General features: G+C 43.3%; 1 protein-coding gene across 1 annotated transcript; it reads right to left on the reverse strand.

The window, feature by feature from the left end:
• Positions 1–8417: 8417 nt before the first annotated feature.
• LOC104989338 (elafin-like) lies at positions 8418–10593 on the reverse strand. The gene is made up of 3 exons (XM_010840971.1): positions 10499–10593; positions 8821–9366; positions 8418–8586 (listed from the first exon to the last, which is right to left on the reverse strand). The coding sequence occupies exons 1-2, from the start codon at positions 10578–10580 to the stop codon at positions 8822–8824; spliced, it is 627 nt and encodes a 208-aa protein (XP_010839273.1). The 5' UTR covers positions 10581–10593; the 3' UTR covers positions 8418–8586; position 8821.
• Between the last annotated feature and the right edge of the window lie 3615 nt (positions 10594–14208).

Raw genomic sequence — 14208 nt, forward strand, 5'->3', positions numbered from 1 at the left:
CCTTTCACCCATACAATTTCTAATCAATCTTTTAACTACTCAAAGGAATCTGTGTTTAGACAGTTTAGAACATCTCCTGCCTCTCACAGTTGGGAGGCTCTGAACAATCACACGTGGCCGGAAAAACCTATTCAGGCAGGCTAGAGGATTTTCAAAGGAGTTTGTAGGTTGAAACACTGTCACACCCAGGAATTATTAACTGGAGCTATAAGCTAACTCTTTTTTCAGAGAGAGGTAGTGGGGGACAGCCCCCCGTAAAGTCAGAGGTGTAGGTGAAAGCACAAAGCAGAAAGTAGGCAGACTCTGGTTTTGGGGGTAGATGCTCGAGAATTTCCAGGGGGACTCCTGAGGCTTGATCCCACCTTTGCGTATGCCGAGCCTCCTTCCTCATGACCTTTGTCATGGGTGGAGCTCCTCATGCTGGCTCCCGGCAGTGATAGAATTCTAGTTGAGCTATTCCAGATCCTGAAAGATGATGCTGTGGAAAGTGCTGCACTCAATATGCAATATGCACTCAATATGCAATATGCCGGCTCCCGGCAAGGTACCAGGAGCATCACCTTGCTGACCTGATCGCATCCCTGCCAGCCCCCTGGGGAAGCTCTGGAGCAAGGATTTTCCATAAAAGGGGGTCCTCCATTAGGCAGAAAAGGAAAGAGCCTTGAACGACAGCCTTACTCTGTTCCTGGCCAGGGGCTTCCCCGGGTATAGTGTGATCTCAGCTCAAGTACCAGGTGTCTGAGAAGCACTTGCTGTCTGTGATCAGCTAACACACTCCTTGCAGTTGGGTGGCGAGCTGCTTCTTGAAGGAACTCTGAGCTGCACCCCTCCTTCTGCTCTGGGGATCTATATCTCCGTTCACACTGGGGAACAGCTCTGGTGGGCTCTCTTCCTGTAGGAAACCATAGAGGGTAGGGGTCTGTGGGGCAAACTACAGCCCCAGCCCCTGCTACAGCTGCTCACCATCATCATCACCCCTCCTCATCACCCCATTCTAGTCTCCTTGTCCTCAGCTACCATCAGAGCTACTCTCAGTGGCTTACCTGGTGGTATGACCCAAACCCTCATTCCTGAGTGTCACCAAACCCTTCTCAGGCCACGGTCATGGCCCTTGTCTATTCAAGGTTGTATAGGGAAGGCAATGCCAAGACATTATGCTTTTCCTCTGTGCATCTTTACTGCTCTCCTCCAGTTCTGCCAGGCCTGTCTTCTCTGAGATGCAAGTCAAGTTTAGGAAAAATCCTTTTTGATTGGTTTGGCAAATCAGCTACTTAAAAGCCTGTACTCTAAATCTCATGAGCTTTGTTTTCAGTCCCACTTAGTAATGCTGAAATATTATTCAGCCGGCTCATCCCTCACCCAGCCTTCTCATCCTCAGGATGAGCAGCCAGGACAGCAGCCAAAAGGGGCGAGAAAAGAAGCTGATCTGCGAAATATCTCAGGATCACTTTTTCTCATTCCATGGTGATTTCCACCAATAGGTTTTATTATATTTAGTTCTGCTTCTTTCCTTATTTTTTTTTAAACCAACTAACTAAAAAGCTCGTGGTCTCATTATCTTGTAATTTTTAAATAGGACTTTTATTTATTGATTAGATCTCCTACTGTTTTCCTATTCCTGATTTTAGAAATTTTATGGTTTTATCTTTATTATTATTTTCCTTTTAGTTGCCCTTTGGTTTACTCTGTCCTTTTTTAGGTCTTTATGCTAAATTCTTGATTTTTTCCAATATTTCATTCCATTATTCATATATATAAATGTTATTCAGCCATAAAAAATTTAGCAAAGCTTGCCATTTGTGACGAGGGGATGGATCCTGAGGACACCAGGCTAGGTGAAATCAGTCCGAGATAGACAAACAGTATGTGCATGGTTGCATTTATTGCAGCGTTTGTCACAATAGCCAAGGTACGGCAACAACCTAAGTGCCCATAACAGATGAATGGCTAAGACGACGTGACATACGCAGACACACGTGTATATAATGAAATATTATTCAGCCGTGAAAAAGGAGGAAAGCTTGCCACTTACAACAACATGGATGGACCTTGAACACATTAAGCTAAGTGAGGTAAGTCAAGCAAAGAGCAGTGTTGTATGATATTACTTATATGTGAAATCTGAAAAAGGCACGCTCATATAAACAGAGAGAAAAACGGTAGTTCTTGGGTATGGGGAGGTATTAGAGATAGATTATTTAGGGGTACAAATTTGTAAAGAGTAGGAAATAAATCCTAAAGATCTAATCCACAGTAGACCGAATATGCACAATAATATTGTATTATGATCTTTAAACTTGCTGAGACTAGAACTTATTTCATCCACTAAAAAAAAGATAATTATGTAACATAATGGAGGCACTAATATTGATACAATGGCAATCATACTTCAATATATGTGTATCAAGTTAATACGTGGCACACCTTAAATTTACAGTGTTATATGTCAACTATATTTCCATTTAAAATAAATAAAATAAATGTAAAAGGAGGAGCTGTGACAAGGCAATTAAGCTAATCAGAACAGCTCAATAGAAAAGGGAACAAGGACATGAAAAGGCAGCTCCTGGAGGGGGAGAAAGCATTACTAATACCTGAATCAATTTGAAAGATGCACCATCTCATTGGTCATGAAACGCCAGTTCAAACAACATTGTTTCCATTGCATTTTACTACAATATATTTGATTCACTAACAATGCTGGGCAATTCTTTCCCTCCTCTGGATTTTAGTTCTATCAACTGTAAAAGGAGGAAGCTGGAGAGATTGTCGCCAAGGGCTCCATCAGTCCCTTAAACAGTGAAAGAGGCTGAAAGAGTCTACCAGAGCTGTTGTTCTAAATATTGTGAAAGTAGAAAAGACAAGGAGCCAAGATCATTGAAAAGGAAGAATAAGGGGGAGCCAAAGACCCCACTGAGGATAATTGCCTTAACATTGAGAATAGCTGATTCAACAGATTTGTGGAGGATCATTTCAGCCAAATTGCTTCCATCTGCACCATCTTCTCCATTTCTATGCGTTTCCATCAACGTATTTCCATGTGCTGTCCCATCACTCAAGAATATTGATCTCATCTTAGGGATTAACCTGCACGAAACAAATGATGCAGTACTGACAACACAATCAGGAAGTTAGTTCTACATCTTGGTTGTGGACCCAGCTGGAGCGCACTCTGTGACTTTGGAAAGCCTTTCTTCATCCTCTCTGAGCCTCAGGTTTTTCATGTTTAAGTGAAGAAGTGGTTCATGATCATCTCAAAGTGTACGGTCTGTTCTAACTAGATGGAAGGCTGCGCTATCAGGGAAGTTGCCAAGAGCTGAAAAATGCTAGGGCATGTTTTTGACGCCTCGGACTGGCACCCCGAGAAGGATGACACACACGCCCAGTGGGAAGAGAGCGTCCCTGTCCTGCGCTGGATAGGGCGTCAGAAGCACTTCAGAGTTTTCTGTAACCTTTGAGTGATGCTGTTGTTCTGCCTCAGGGGTGACCATGAAACCTCAGAGACGGGCAGAAGGCTCCCAGCCTCTGATGGGCGCTCTAGGCTGCTGGATGCTAGATCCAGCAGGTGGAAGTAGGGAGCAAGAATGAGTCCTCCCACTGGCACTGAACATTTGATGTTTGTTCTTCTCAATCTACTATGCATAGCTCAAAGGGTTTTGTGTGTGTGTCTGTGTGACCTTAACAGTGCCTGGAAGTCATAAACCCACTTTCTGACCCTCCTCCTGACTTTCTGCCTGCAGTTATTCACATGTCAGATATACCTGTATAGGTTCTAGGTTATTTGGAATTTTTGTGCAAAGAGCTTGAAAACCTCCACCTGCTCTCTTCTCTTTTACAGATGGTGTCAGTGAGGTTCAGAGTGTGGAACTTCTCTGAGCCTAAGTGGATTGGGCACAGTACTGCCTGCTTCTGAATCCAACAAGGACAGAGAATAGCAGGTACCTGGAAGGAATATGAGGCTGAATGTCTGACTAGGGATGAAAAGACTCTCTTCTCTGCCCAGGTACAGGCTCCCAAGTGAGCAGAACCTGGTCCAAATGGGGACATGGAACCGATGGATACCTGGTCCAGAGTCATGTCTCCCCAAATGGGCCCCTTATCATGCTGTGAATCCCTTATTTCTTTGAGTGAATAACTCCCCCTTGACACTATAAATGATTAAAATGTTTTAATGCCTGTGGGCTCCAGGTGTCAGAAGACAAATGTTCAGGCATCAGTCGGAATCAGAGAAATTTACATTTACAAGAATTTGATCAAATCAGCAAGATCCAAAGTTAGGTAGAATGAACATTGGTCTAGGAGACAGGGAATCAGGTCTTGGTGGCCCTGATTTGCTGAGTGAAATTGGTAAAAGCTTTTCTTCCTAAATTTCTCCCTGTACAACTGATATAAAACAAAAAGGGAAAGTACATCTACTCACAGACTTTTCTTTTTTATATAATTTTATGTATTTATTCATTTATTTTTGGCTGCAATGAGTCTTCACTGCTGTGCATAGGCTTTTCTCTAGTTGCAGTGAAAGGGGGCTACTCTCTGGTTGCAATGTGCAGGCTTCTCTTTGCGGCGGTTTCTCTTGTTGCAGAGCATGGGCTCCAGAGCACACAGGCTCAGTAGCTGCTGCTTGTGGGCCTATTTGCCCCACTGTATGTGGGTTCCTAGATCCCGGACCAGGGATCAAACCCATGTCCTTTTCATTGGCAGGTGGACCCAACTGAACCACCAGGTAAGTCCCCTCTACAGACATTTTATTGTCCCTAACCCCTTGTGTCATCATCTTTTGAGCTATTTAAAATCCTAAAAGATGATTCTCGAGAGTTACTTGGACAGCAAGGAGATCAAACCAGTCAATCCTAAAGTCAATGCTGAAGCTGAAGCTCCAATACTTTGGCCACCTGATGTGAAGAAGTGACTCACTGGAAATACCCTGATGCTGGGAAAGACTGAAGGCAGGAGGAGAAGGGGGCGACAGAGGATGAGATGGTTGGATGGCATCACTGACTCTATGGACATGAGTTTGAGCAAACTCTGGGAAATGGTTGAGGACAAGGAAGCCTGGCGTGCTGCAGTCCATGGGGTCACAAAGAGTCAGACGTGACTGAGCGACTGAACGACTGAATGACTGAATAACAATAACAACCACCGCTTCCTTGGATTGTTTTGTTAATCTGGTGCCAAAATCACGAAGGGAGGCTGTGCAGGGGCAAAACTATTGCATCCTTGAAAGTTACTATGAAAGTAGAGCTTTAATGTTCTCACCATAACAACAACAACAGTAAAATAGCCATTACCTGAGAAAGATTTATGAACTATTCTTATTGTGCTAAATATTTTGCAGTATATACATATAGCAAATCACCAGGTTATACACCTTAAACTTATACAATGTTATATGTCAATTTTATCTCAATAAAACAGAGGAAAGAGATAAAATCAAAGGGGTAAATATTTCTGTCTTCACCATACAGAACCTTCACATTCTGGAACATGTTAATTATTTATGCAAGACTTTTTTGTTTGCTATATGAAGACTTGTTTACATTTCTTTTTTAAAATTCTGCCTTCTCTCATTAAGTTTATTTGTTGAGTGGTTTAATTGTGTTGATATTAGTATTGGGAATTTTTTTTCGATCTTCTGATTATTGCTAGTTTATAATGAAAATAGGATTCATGGGGATCCAGTTAGGACTTGGTGCTTTCACTGCCATGGGCTGGGCCTGGGTTCAATCCCTGGTTGGGGAACAGAGATCCCATAAGCTGTGTGGTGCAGCCAAAAACTTAAAAATAAAATAGGATTTAGTTATGCCGCTATGTTCATATTGGGGCTTCCCTAGTGGCTTAGACGGTAAAGCGTCTGCCTGCAATGTGGGAGACCCGGGTTCGATCCCTGGGTTGAGAAGATCCCTGGAGAAGGAAATGGCAACCCACTCCAGTATCCTTGCCTGGAGAATCCCATGGACAGAGGAGCCTGGTAGGCTACAGTCCACAGGGTCACAAAGAGTTGGACACAACTGAGCGACTTCACTTCACTTCACTATGTTCATACAGCCTATTCAAATAGCTAATACATGGAAACAACCTAAATGACCATCGACAGATGAACAAAAACAAAAACAAATGGATGGATAAAGAAGGTGTGATATATACACAGTGGAGTACTATTGAGCCATAAAAAAGAATGAAATAATGCCATCTGTAGCAACATGGGTGAACCTAGAGATTATCACACTCAATGAAGAGAGTCAGAAAGAGAAAGACAAATACTGTATGGTATCACTTATAGGTGGAATCTAAAATGTGACAAAAATGACCTTGTCTGTGAAACAGAAACAGACTCACAGACATAGAGAACAGTCTTAGGCTTACAAGGGGGTGGCGGCAGGGAGGGAAGGATTGGGGGTTTGGGATTAGTAGGTGCAAACTATAATATATAGAATGAATAAACAACAAGGCCCTCCTGTATAGCACAGGGCACTATATGCAGTATCCTGTGGTAAATCATAATGGAAAAGCATATGAAAAAGAGTCTGTGTGGATATGGATAACTGAATCTCTTTGCTGCACAAAAGAAATGAACACAACATTGTAAATCAGTTATACTTCAATAAAAAATTTTGAAAAACTAGGACTTATCATCATTTACTAGCTCTGTGTCTTTGGGTGATTAATGACGCTTTCATGACTTCAATCTTTTTGGTTTTTTTGGCTGTGCCGTGTGCCTTGCAGGACCTCAGTTCCCTGATTGAGGATCAAAGCCGCACCCTCTGCACTGGAAGCGCAGAGTCTGACCCATTGGATTGTCAGGGAAGTCCCACGGTTTCAATCTTTTACCAAAATTAAAGAGGTGTATATACCCATCTAAGGGAGTTCTAATGAGAAATAAGACAATACTTATGACATGTTTAGTGCAGGATCTGGAAGAGACAAAACACTAAGACAGAAACCATTCTTACTATCAGTGGTGTATTATATGTTTCTCAGGCCAGAAGTTTAGGCACCGCTCTTGTCTGTGCTCCAAGATGCGTGGTCCAGTCCATCCCCTGGAGAATCAGAGGGGAACCCTGGCTCCTGGGGGGGTGTCTAAGGGACACTGGGCTCTCTGTTCTCTCACCCCCAACAAAGCGTCTGCTCCCCACCTCCCCTATAGCAGAGTCCAACACACACATACAAAGAAGAGATGTTTCAGCACCAGAATATCAGGGCTGAACTGACATTCATTACTATACTTCCAGAATAATTTCACCCAACTCCCCTCAAACTGAATAGACAAAACTGAGGCTCAGAGAGAGAAAGAGATTTATCTGCAGTCATCTAGCAAGTTGGGAGGAGCCTAGACCTAGAACTCAGATCTCCTGACTCCCAAGTGGGGTGCCCATTGCACCCCCAGGCTCCTCCCACTTCTTCCTGGAGAACTCCATTGCACAAGAGCAGTGGGGCAGCTGAGCCAACAGCAAAGCCATGAGGTCATCCAACGTTACCCAACATACACCCTCCTGCTGTCTTCACTCCTCCAGTCTGCTGCTGCTGCTGCTAAGTCGCTTCAGTCATGTCCAACTCTGTGCGACCCCATAGATGGCAGCCCACCAGGCTTCCCCATCCCTGGGATTCTCCAGGCATGAGCACTGGAGTGGGTTGCCATTTCCTTCTCCAATGCATGAAAGTAAAAAGTGAAGTCGCTCAGTCGTGTCCGATTCTTAGCGACCCCATGGGCTGCAGCCTACCAGGCTCCTCCGTCCACGGATTTCCCAGGCAAGAGTATTGGAGTGGGGTACTATTGCCTTCTCCAGTCTACTCTACCCCAACTTGTATGTCCCCAGAGAACTTTATTCAGCAATGACATGGAAGGATCGATGTGTCTTGCCTTCTCATTCACATCTTGAAATAGAAAGCTGGGAGAGGATACTGCTTCACCCAAAGGAATTATGTGTTACTGGAGGTCACCTCAGGCGTGAACAGGTGAAATGCTTCGTGAGCAGGGATTTCCTGGCATCTGTCTTTCTGTCCTCTTGGAGGATACAGATTCATGGGAAACATTAGAGGAAGGGAAGGAGGGAGTCAGAGGTTTAGCCAGGAGGGTTGGTTGGTCACACTGGCAGGGTTGATCATAGCCAGGTCAGAAGTGGAGGTCAGTGGGAAGGTTTGGGGGTTTATTTCCCTGATCTGAGGCCAGAGGTCAGAGGCCAAATATCTAGGTTTCCATTTCCTGGTGAAATGGAGGCTGCGGTTCTTGGGTTGATTTTTGGATTTCTGCAAGGAACCCTAGGAATAGGCCTCTTGTTCCTGCCCCTGCTCTCCTTCACACCCCAAGAACATCTGCCATGGGTCCTGCTCCACTCTCCACTGGGGACAAGAAGTCCCAAACCCACACCCATCTCCCCGGAGCTCTCGGGGGCCCAGAGGTCACAGGAGCCAGAAACAAATGGAGTTGAAAGCAGTCTTTTATTGGAAAGTCCATGAGGGAGGCAGTCCATGCTCAAGCTTGGGCCTCCCGAATGAGAGGAAGAAGGGGCAGTGTGGGAGAGGGTCGTGCTACAGGCCCTGGGGCCTGCATTGCTGGGGACTTCACAGGTGCACAAGCACAGACTCTACCTGGTAGAAGAAAAGAGAATCGGAAACGTGAGTCAGCAGGTGAGAGACTCAGAGGCAGTGGGAGGCAGGACCCCGTCCACATGCCATCCTTCTCAGGACCCCAGTTGTAGCCCCTGAGACCCCTCAGTCTCTCCATCACCTCCCGTGTCCTCTCCCCACTAGCCTAGGATCGCCCTCCGCCAGTCAGCCTCTCTGCCCCGTCACGGGCCTCCTTTCCCTCCACCCATTTCTCACCTCACCGGGGATCCATACAGGTCTTCCCACAAGAGCCTTCACAGCACTTCTTGGCCCCTGGGCACTGAGCATCCCTCAGGCATCGGTTAGGGGGGTTCATCATGGCACACCGGATCAGAACCCTGGGGCAGGACCCACGCTTAGTGAGGAGTGGACCTCCGATTCGGTCTTGCCTTTTGACTGGATCTTGACCTTTCACTGGATCTTGACCTTTGACTGGATCTTGTCCTTTGACTGGATCTTGTCCTTTGACTGGTTCTTGACCTCTGACTGGATTTTGATCTTTCACTGGATCTTGACCTTTGACTGGATCTTGACCTTTGACTGGATCTTGACCTTTCACTGGATCTTGACCTTTGACTGGATCTTGACCTTTGACTGGATCTTGTCCTTTGACTGGACCTTGACCTTTCACTGGACCTTGACCTTTCACTGGACCTTGACCTTTCACTGGATTTGGTCTTTTGACAGGATGTTGACCATTGATTGGGCTCTTTTCGTTGACTAAAACATTTCTTTCCTTAGTGCCTTGACCTTTTGGACGACCTGTTGAAAGAAATATCCCTACTATTACTAATATTTAGACCAGCATGTCTGTTTCAACTATCTAGTCTTTCCTCCAGGTCCAGCCACTGCTCACTGTGGTGTCCCTTAAGCTGAGGGATACTGAGATAGAGAAGGCTCACCAGGGCTAGCTGGGGTCTGCACTCTCGGATGGCTGTTCCCTGCGCTTTGGGGAAAAGCTCCATAGGACCAGGTTTCCTTTGGGTGTCCATTTCTTCCCCTCACCCTCCATTCTGGGTCCTGGGGCCCTCATGAGGATATGCCAGGGAGGAGTGACTTTCAGGAGATGAGGACACATTGTCATCTTTGAGGAAACTTGGTGGAAGGACAAGGAGCTTTGAGACATATGCCAGGAGACCTGAGCTCCATCCTGGCTCTGGAGATTGCCCTGACAATTCCTCACCTCGCTCTAGGTCTCAGTGTCCTGCTTTGGAAAACAGAGGTCTTCAGACTCCATGATTTCTGAGGCCCTGTTAGTTCTTAACCTCCCCTTACAGGACTGATGACTCAGGTGCTTTGATGGAGCAAACAGGCAGGGAAGAGACACCACCTAGGGCCCAGATTCCTGGGGCTCCTCAACTTCATTGCATGTTCTGTCCAAGTATCAATGCTTGAGGCCAAGTTCATGTTACAACACTCCTTCCACAAACAGCCCTGATTTCTCAGTCCTGGGGCAGAACGCACATGGAGTCTAGTGGGCAACTTCCTACTTCTCTGCTGCTGCTGCTGCTGCTAAGTCGCTTCAGTCGTGTCTGACTCTGTGTGACCCCATAGACGGCAGCCCACCAGGCTCCCCTGTCCCTAGGATTCTCCAGGCAAGAACACTGGAGTGGGTTGCCATTTCCTTCTTCAATGCATCAAAGTGAAAAGTGAAAGGGAAGTCATTCGGTCGTGTCCGACTCTTTGAGACCCTGTGGACTGCAGCCTACCAGGCTCCTCCGTCCATGGGGTTTTCCAGGCAAGAGTACTCTGGATACACTCAAAACTTTAGCCTGCTGTCCAGGCTAAAAAGTGGGCTCCAGCTCTGCATGCTGCCTCTTGTCAAGACCCAGGCTGCCCCTAACAACCTCTCCTCAACCCAAGCCAGCTTCACCCAGGCCACTTGTCCACTCACCTCTTACGATAGCTGCCTCTGCCACCAGCGTCCCAAGGACGAGAAGCACCACCACCTGGACCAAGAAGCTTCTGGTCTTCATGTTGTCAAGAAGGTGTATGACTGAGAGCTGAAGCTAAGCCTAGTTTTATGCAGCTTCAGCTTGGCCAGGTGCCAAGGGTGGGTCTATGGTTTCACAAAGGATAAGACTTAAATTTTCTTAGTTCTAACAGGAAATATCCACCCTCATCCTGGGAGGGACCTTGGGCCCTTCCCCAGGGATTATCCACAGGGAGAAATGGTAGCTGTTACATCATTTCTAATAGCCCCAGGAGCTATCTCACATTCTCATAAAGAAGTAGGGCTGGCTGGTCTGTAGGCATCATCATGACAAAATTCTTTATACTTAAAGAGTATGAAACCCAAAGGAGAGAGAGGAATCACCCACAGTCATTCAACAAGTCAGTGGTAGGGCCGGTGTACTGTTTTCATAGCCAAGCTGTTCCCCAATTACTCCCCGGCTCCTGCAAGCCCCACCCAGACCTACCCTAACAATTTATTCTTCCCAGCATCATGCTAGGCTTTTCTTTCATTCTCCCCCTGATCCCAAGAAAAACTCTCAAAGGCAAATTTGCCCTGAACTTTTAATGACTAATCATTATACTTTTCCATTTCACAGGCAGTCTCTGAAATGCACCAAGAAAGTAATAGGGAAGGTGGCATTCGACATCTGGAGTGGCGTGACGCTCTTGAAATCACAGTAAGAAGAGAGGGAACACCCATAAAGGGAAGAAAATAGAAATCATCTATAAGGTGGAATCTACAGTGCATACACCCAATGTGGCTTCTTCCTTTTTAGAACAGGCACCCTGTTTCTTCTGAAGGACTCTTGTTTCTTTGCACCATCAACTTAGGAATCTAATGGGGACTGTTGATCATGAAAGCTTGACAGCCAGTCACAGATCAGGGGGGTGTGTGTGTGTGGTCAGTTGTCATCCTTTATTTAAATGGACACTAAGGGGAAGTCCCTCCTTTTGTAAAGGTAGGAGAGATGAGCCTGGAAACTCCTGAAGCTCTGGTTCCAGTCTGGGAGGAGGGCAACTGTTTGAGAAAAATAAACTTAATTCAATTAGAAAAGAAGAGAAATGATGGTAAGAGAGGCTTTGGAAGGGACTAAACTTTGGAAGCCAGCCCTTCATTCCCTTCTGTCCTGAGAGCAGTTCCCACACCTTTGCCGTAGTTCGGTTATGACCCAATAAACTGCCTGAGCTAGTCTGAGTTGGTATTTCGTCTCTGCTGTCATAGTTCAGAGTAATAAAAATGAATACACAGAAGTTAGGTATTGTCAGGGACAGAACCTGAAGTGTGGAAATAACAGTTGAGTTCTGGGCGAGACAGCGATGAAAGCAAGCTAAGTATTTTATTGTCAAACAGTTTAAATCTCCATCCTTTGTCTCTCTGGACTCACACCTCATCACGCCCACCAATGCTGCTGAAACATTAAGGAGCTATAATAAATGCAAGACATTGGAGTTGGCAGGCTACTTTAAAAAAAAAAAACAAACACGCTCATCACAGAATAAATTATACAAACAAAAAAAGAGTGTAGAACTTATATTCTTTAAAGAATTAAAGCATTAAAATGGCAGCCTGCACTCACTTACTAGGTAAAAAAGGAGACTATTTCCTGTATATAGGCCCTACCAACATTTACTCCTCACCAGTTCCTTAACCACTATCTTGGATTTTCTAATCTCCTGTTAACTCAAGCATCTTGCCCATTTCTAGCTGGGTTGTCTATTCTTTTTCTCATTGTTTTGTAGAGAGAAGAAACTCTCACTCATTACTAGTGAGAGTGTATATTCATGCAACCTATTTGAAAATAAATTTGGTATCAGCTAGTAAAATTAAACATGAGCAAAATCTTTTAGATTTTTACCAATCTGATGAGTGAGAAGTGATACACTGCTGAAGTTTTTAGTTAGCATTTTCTATCAATTATTTCAAGCATTTTTCATATCTTAAAAGCCACTTATATTTCTTTATCTGAAAACTTCATTTCTTTTGCTCATTTTCCTATATAGTCATTAGCTTTTTTCTTTTCAACTTCTAACCACTCCTTACATATTATAAAGGTCTTTATCTGGTTAAAGGTTTGCAAGTAAAAATTTTAACTCATTCTTAGACCTGCTCAAAACACCTCAGGGTGGCACCCTTTTCTCCTCTTATCTAGAGATTGCCTACTATTGTTTGGCTATTTCTGCTCTAGACTTCTGCATTTCTGCTTCATGATATCCTTAGATTGGTGAAACTGGTTCATTAATCTTTTTTCAATTTGTGTGCCAAAAAAAGTCTTAATGGTACAAATGAATCATAGAAAAAAAAAACTTTTTAAACTGAAACTGACACAAGATAAAGTAGAAAATCTGAATAATACTGTAACCATTACAAAGATGGAAACAACAGTCAACAATATTTGACCAAATTAAAGCATCAGGATTAGACCTCTTCATAAGCATATTCTATAAGGCAATCAAGGAACAACTGATTCTAATATGACATAAATAAAAATAAGAAACAATTCCCAGTTTCTTATGTCTTATGAAGTAAACATAATCTTGATACCAGAGCTTAATAAGAACTTATGTCAATTATATGTTAATAAAGCTGTTTAAAAATAAAATTATCAACAAGGATTCTATGAAAAAGGAAGCTTTTAGCAAATCTCACTCATAGAACATAGATTCATGAACATAAAAATCAACTATTCATAAAATTCCAAACAAATCTACATATAATTGTTAGAATCAATGAGAGTTTATCATGACAGATACATACAAAGGAATGTACAAAAATCAATGGTACTATATATATTAACAACACAAATCAGCAAATGAAATTTTAATAATTTTATAATCATATAAAATATGAAGAGCTTATAAATACATGTAATAAATTTTGTGCAGAATCACTACAGAGAAAATGATAAAACTTTAGTGAGAGACGTTTTGTAACACTCCCAAATCAGATATGTATACCACGTTCATGGATTGGAAGACTCAGTATGATAAGCATGGCAATTCTCTTCAAATTGATTTTTAGTCTCAATGCACTCAAACCCCCAGAAAAGTTTTTATAAAAGTAAACCAAGAGAGATTTGGCAACGTAATTCTGAAATGCATACAAAAACTACAAAAAGCAAGATAGCCAAAATACTCTTGAATAAGAATAATTTAATAAAACTTGATGTAGGAGATATCAAGCTTTATTTTAAAGCTGTAATAATTATGATAGTGGTATTACAACAACCATAGATAGATATGCAAATGAAACAGAAGAGAGAGTTCTCAAACAGACAACTGCACATAATGAAAGTATGTTTCTAACTTGGCTATAGTAAACAAATATCGCTACAGTCATATTAGGAAGGCTGCACATCATAATATTAATATACTTTCCCTAAGTGGCTGAAGGAGGATTCAGGTTAACAAGTTAGGATAGAAGGAAGAAAAAGAAAAATAAATAAATGTCGATTTATCAAAAAAACTCATCATGTCTCATGGGATCCTATTACATTAATAAATATATTGCCAAAAAATGAATATCACTAGATCTGTGTTTACTGACTTCCAGTGATGTCCATGAAATCTTACCAACAGAAAAAAAAAGTTGGAGAGTAATATATGGGTTTTGATAATATTTCAGTTGAACATTCCTGTATACAAAAATAC

This window comes from Bison bison, unplaced genomic scaffold (genome assembly GCF_000754665.1).
Source record: "Bison bison bison isolate TAMUID 2011002044 unplaced genomic scaffold, Bison_UMD1.0 scf7180017864154, whole genome shotgun sequence".
NCBI lineage: Eukaryota > Metazoa > Chordata > Mammalia > Artiodactyla > Bovidae > Bison > Bison bison.

Coding starts and splice junctions, on each gene's coding strand:
- LOC104989338 (XM_010840971.1), bottom strand. CDS start 10,580: ATGAAGACCAGAAGCTTCTTGGTCCAGGTGGTGGTGCTTCTCGTCCTT. Junction 9,367..10,498: donor AGAGGCAGCTATCGTAAGAG/GTGAGTGGACAA, acceptor TTCTTTCAACAG/GTCGTCCAAAAGGTCAAGGC.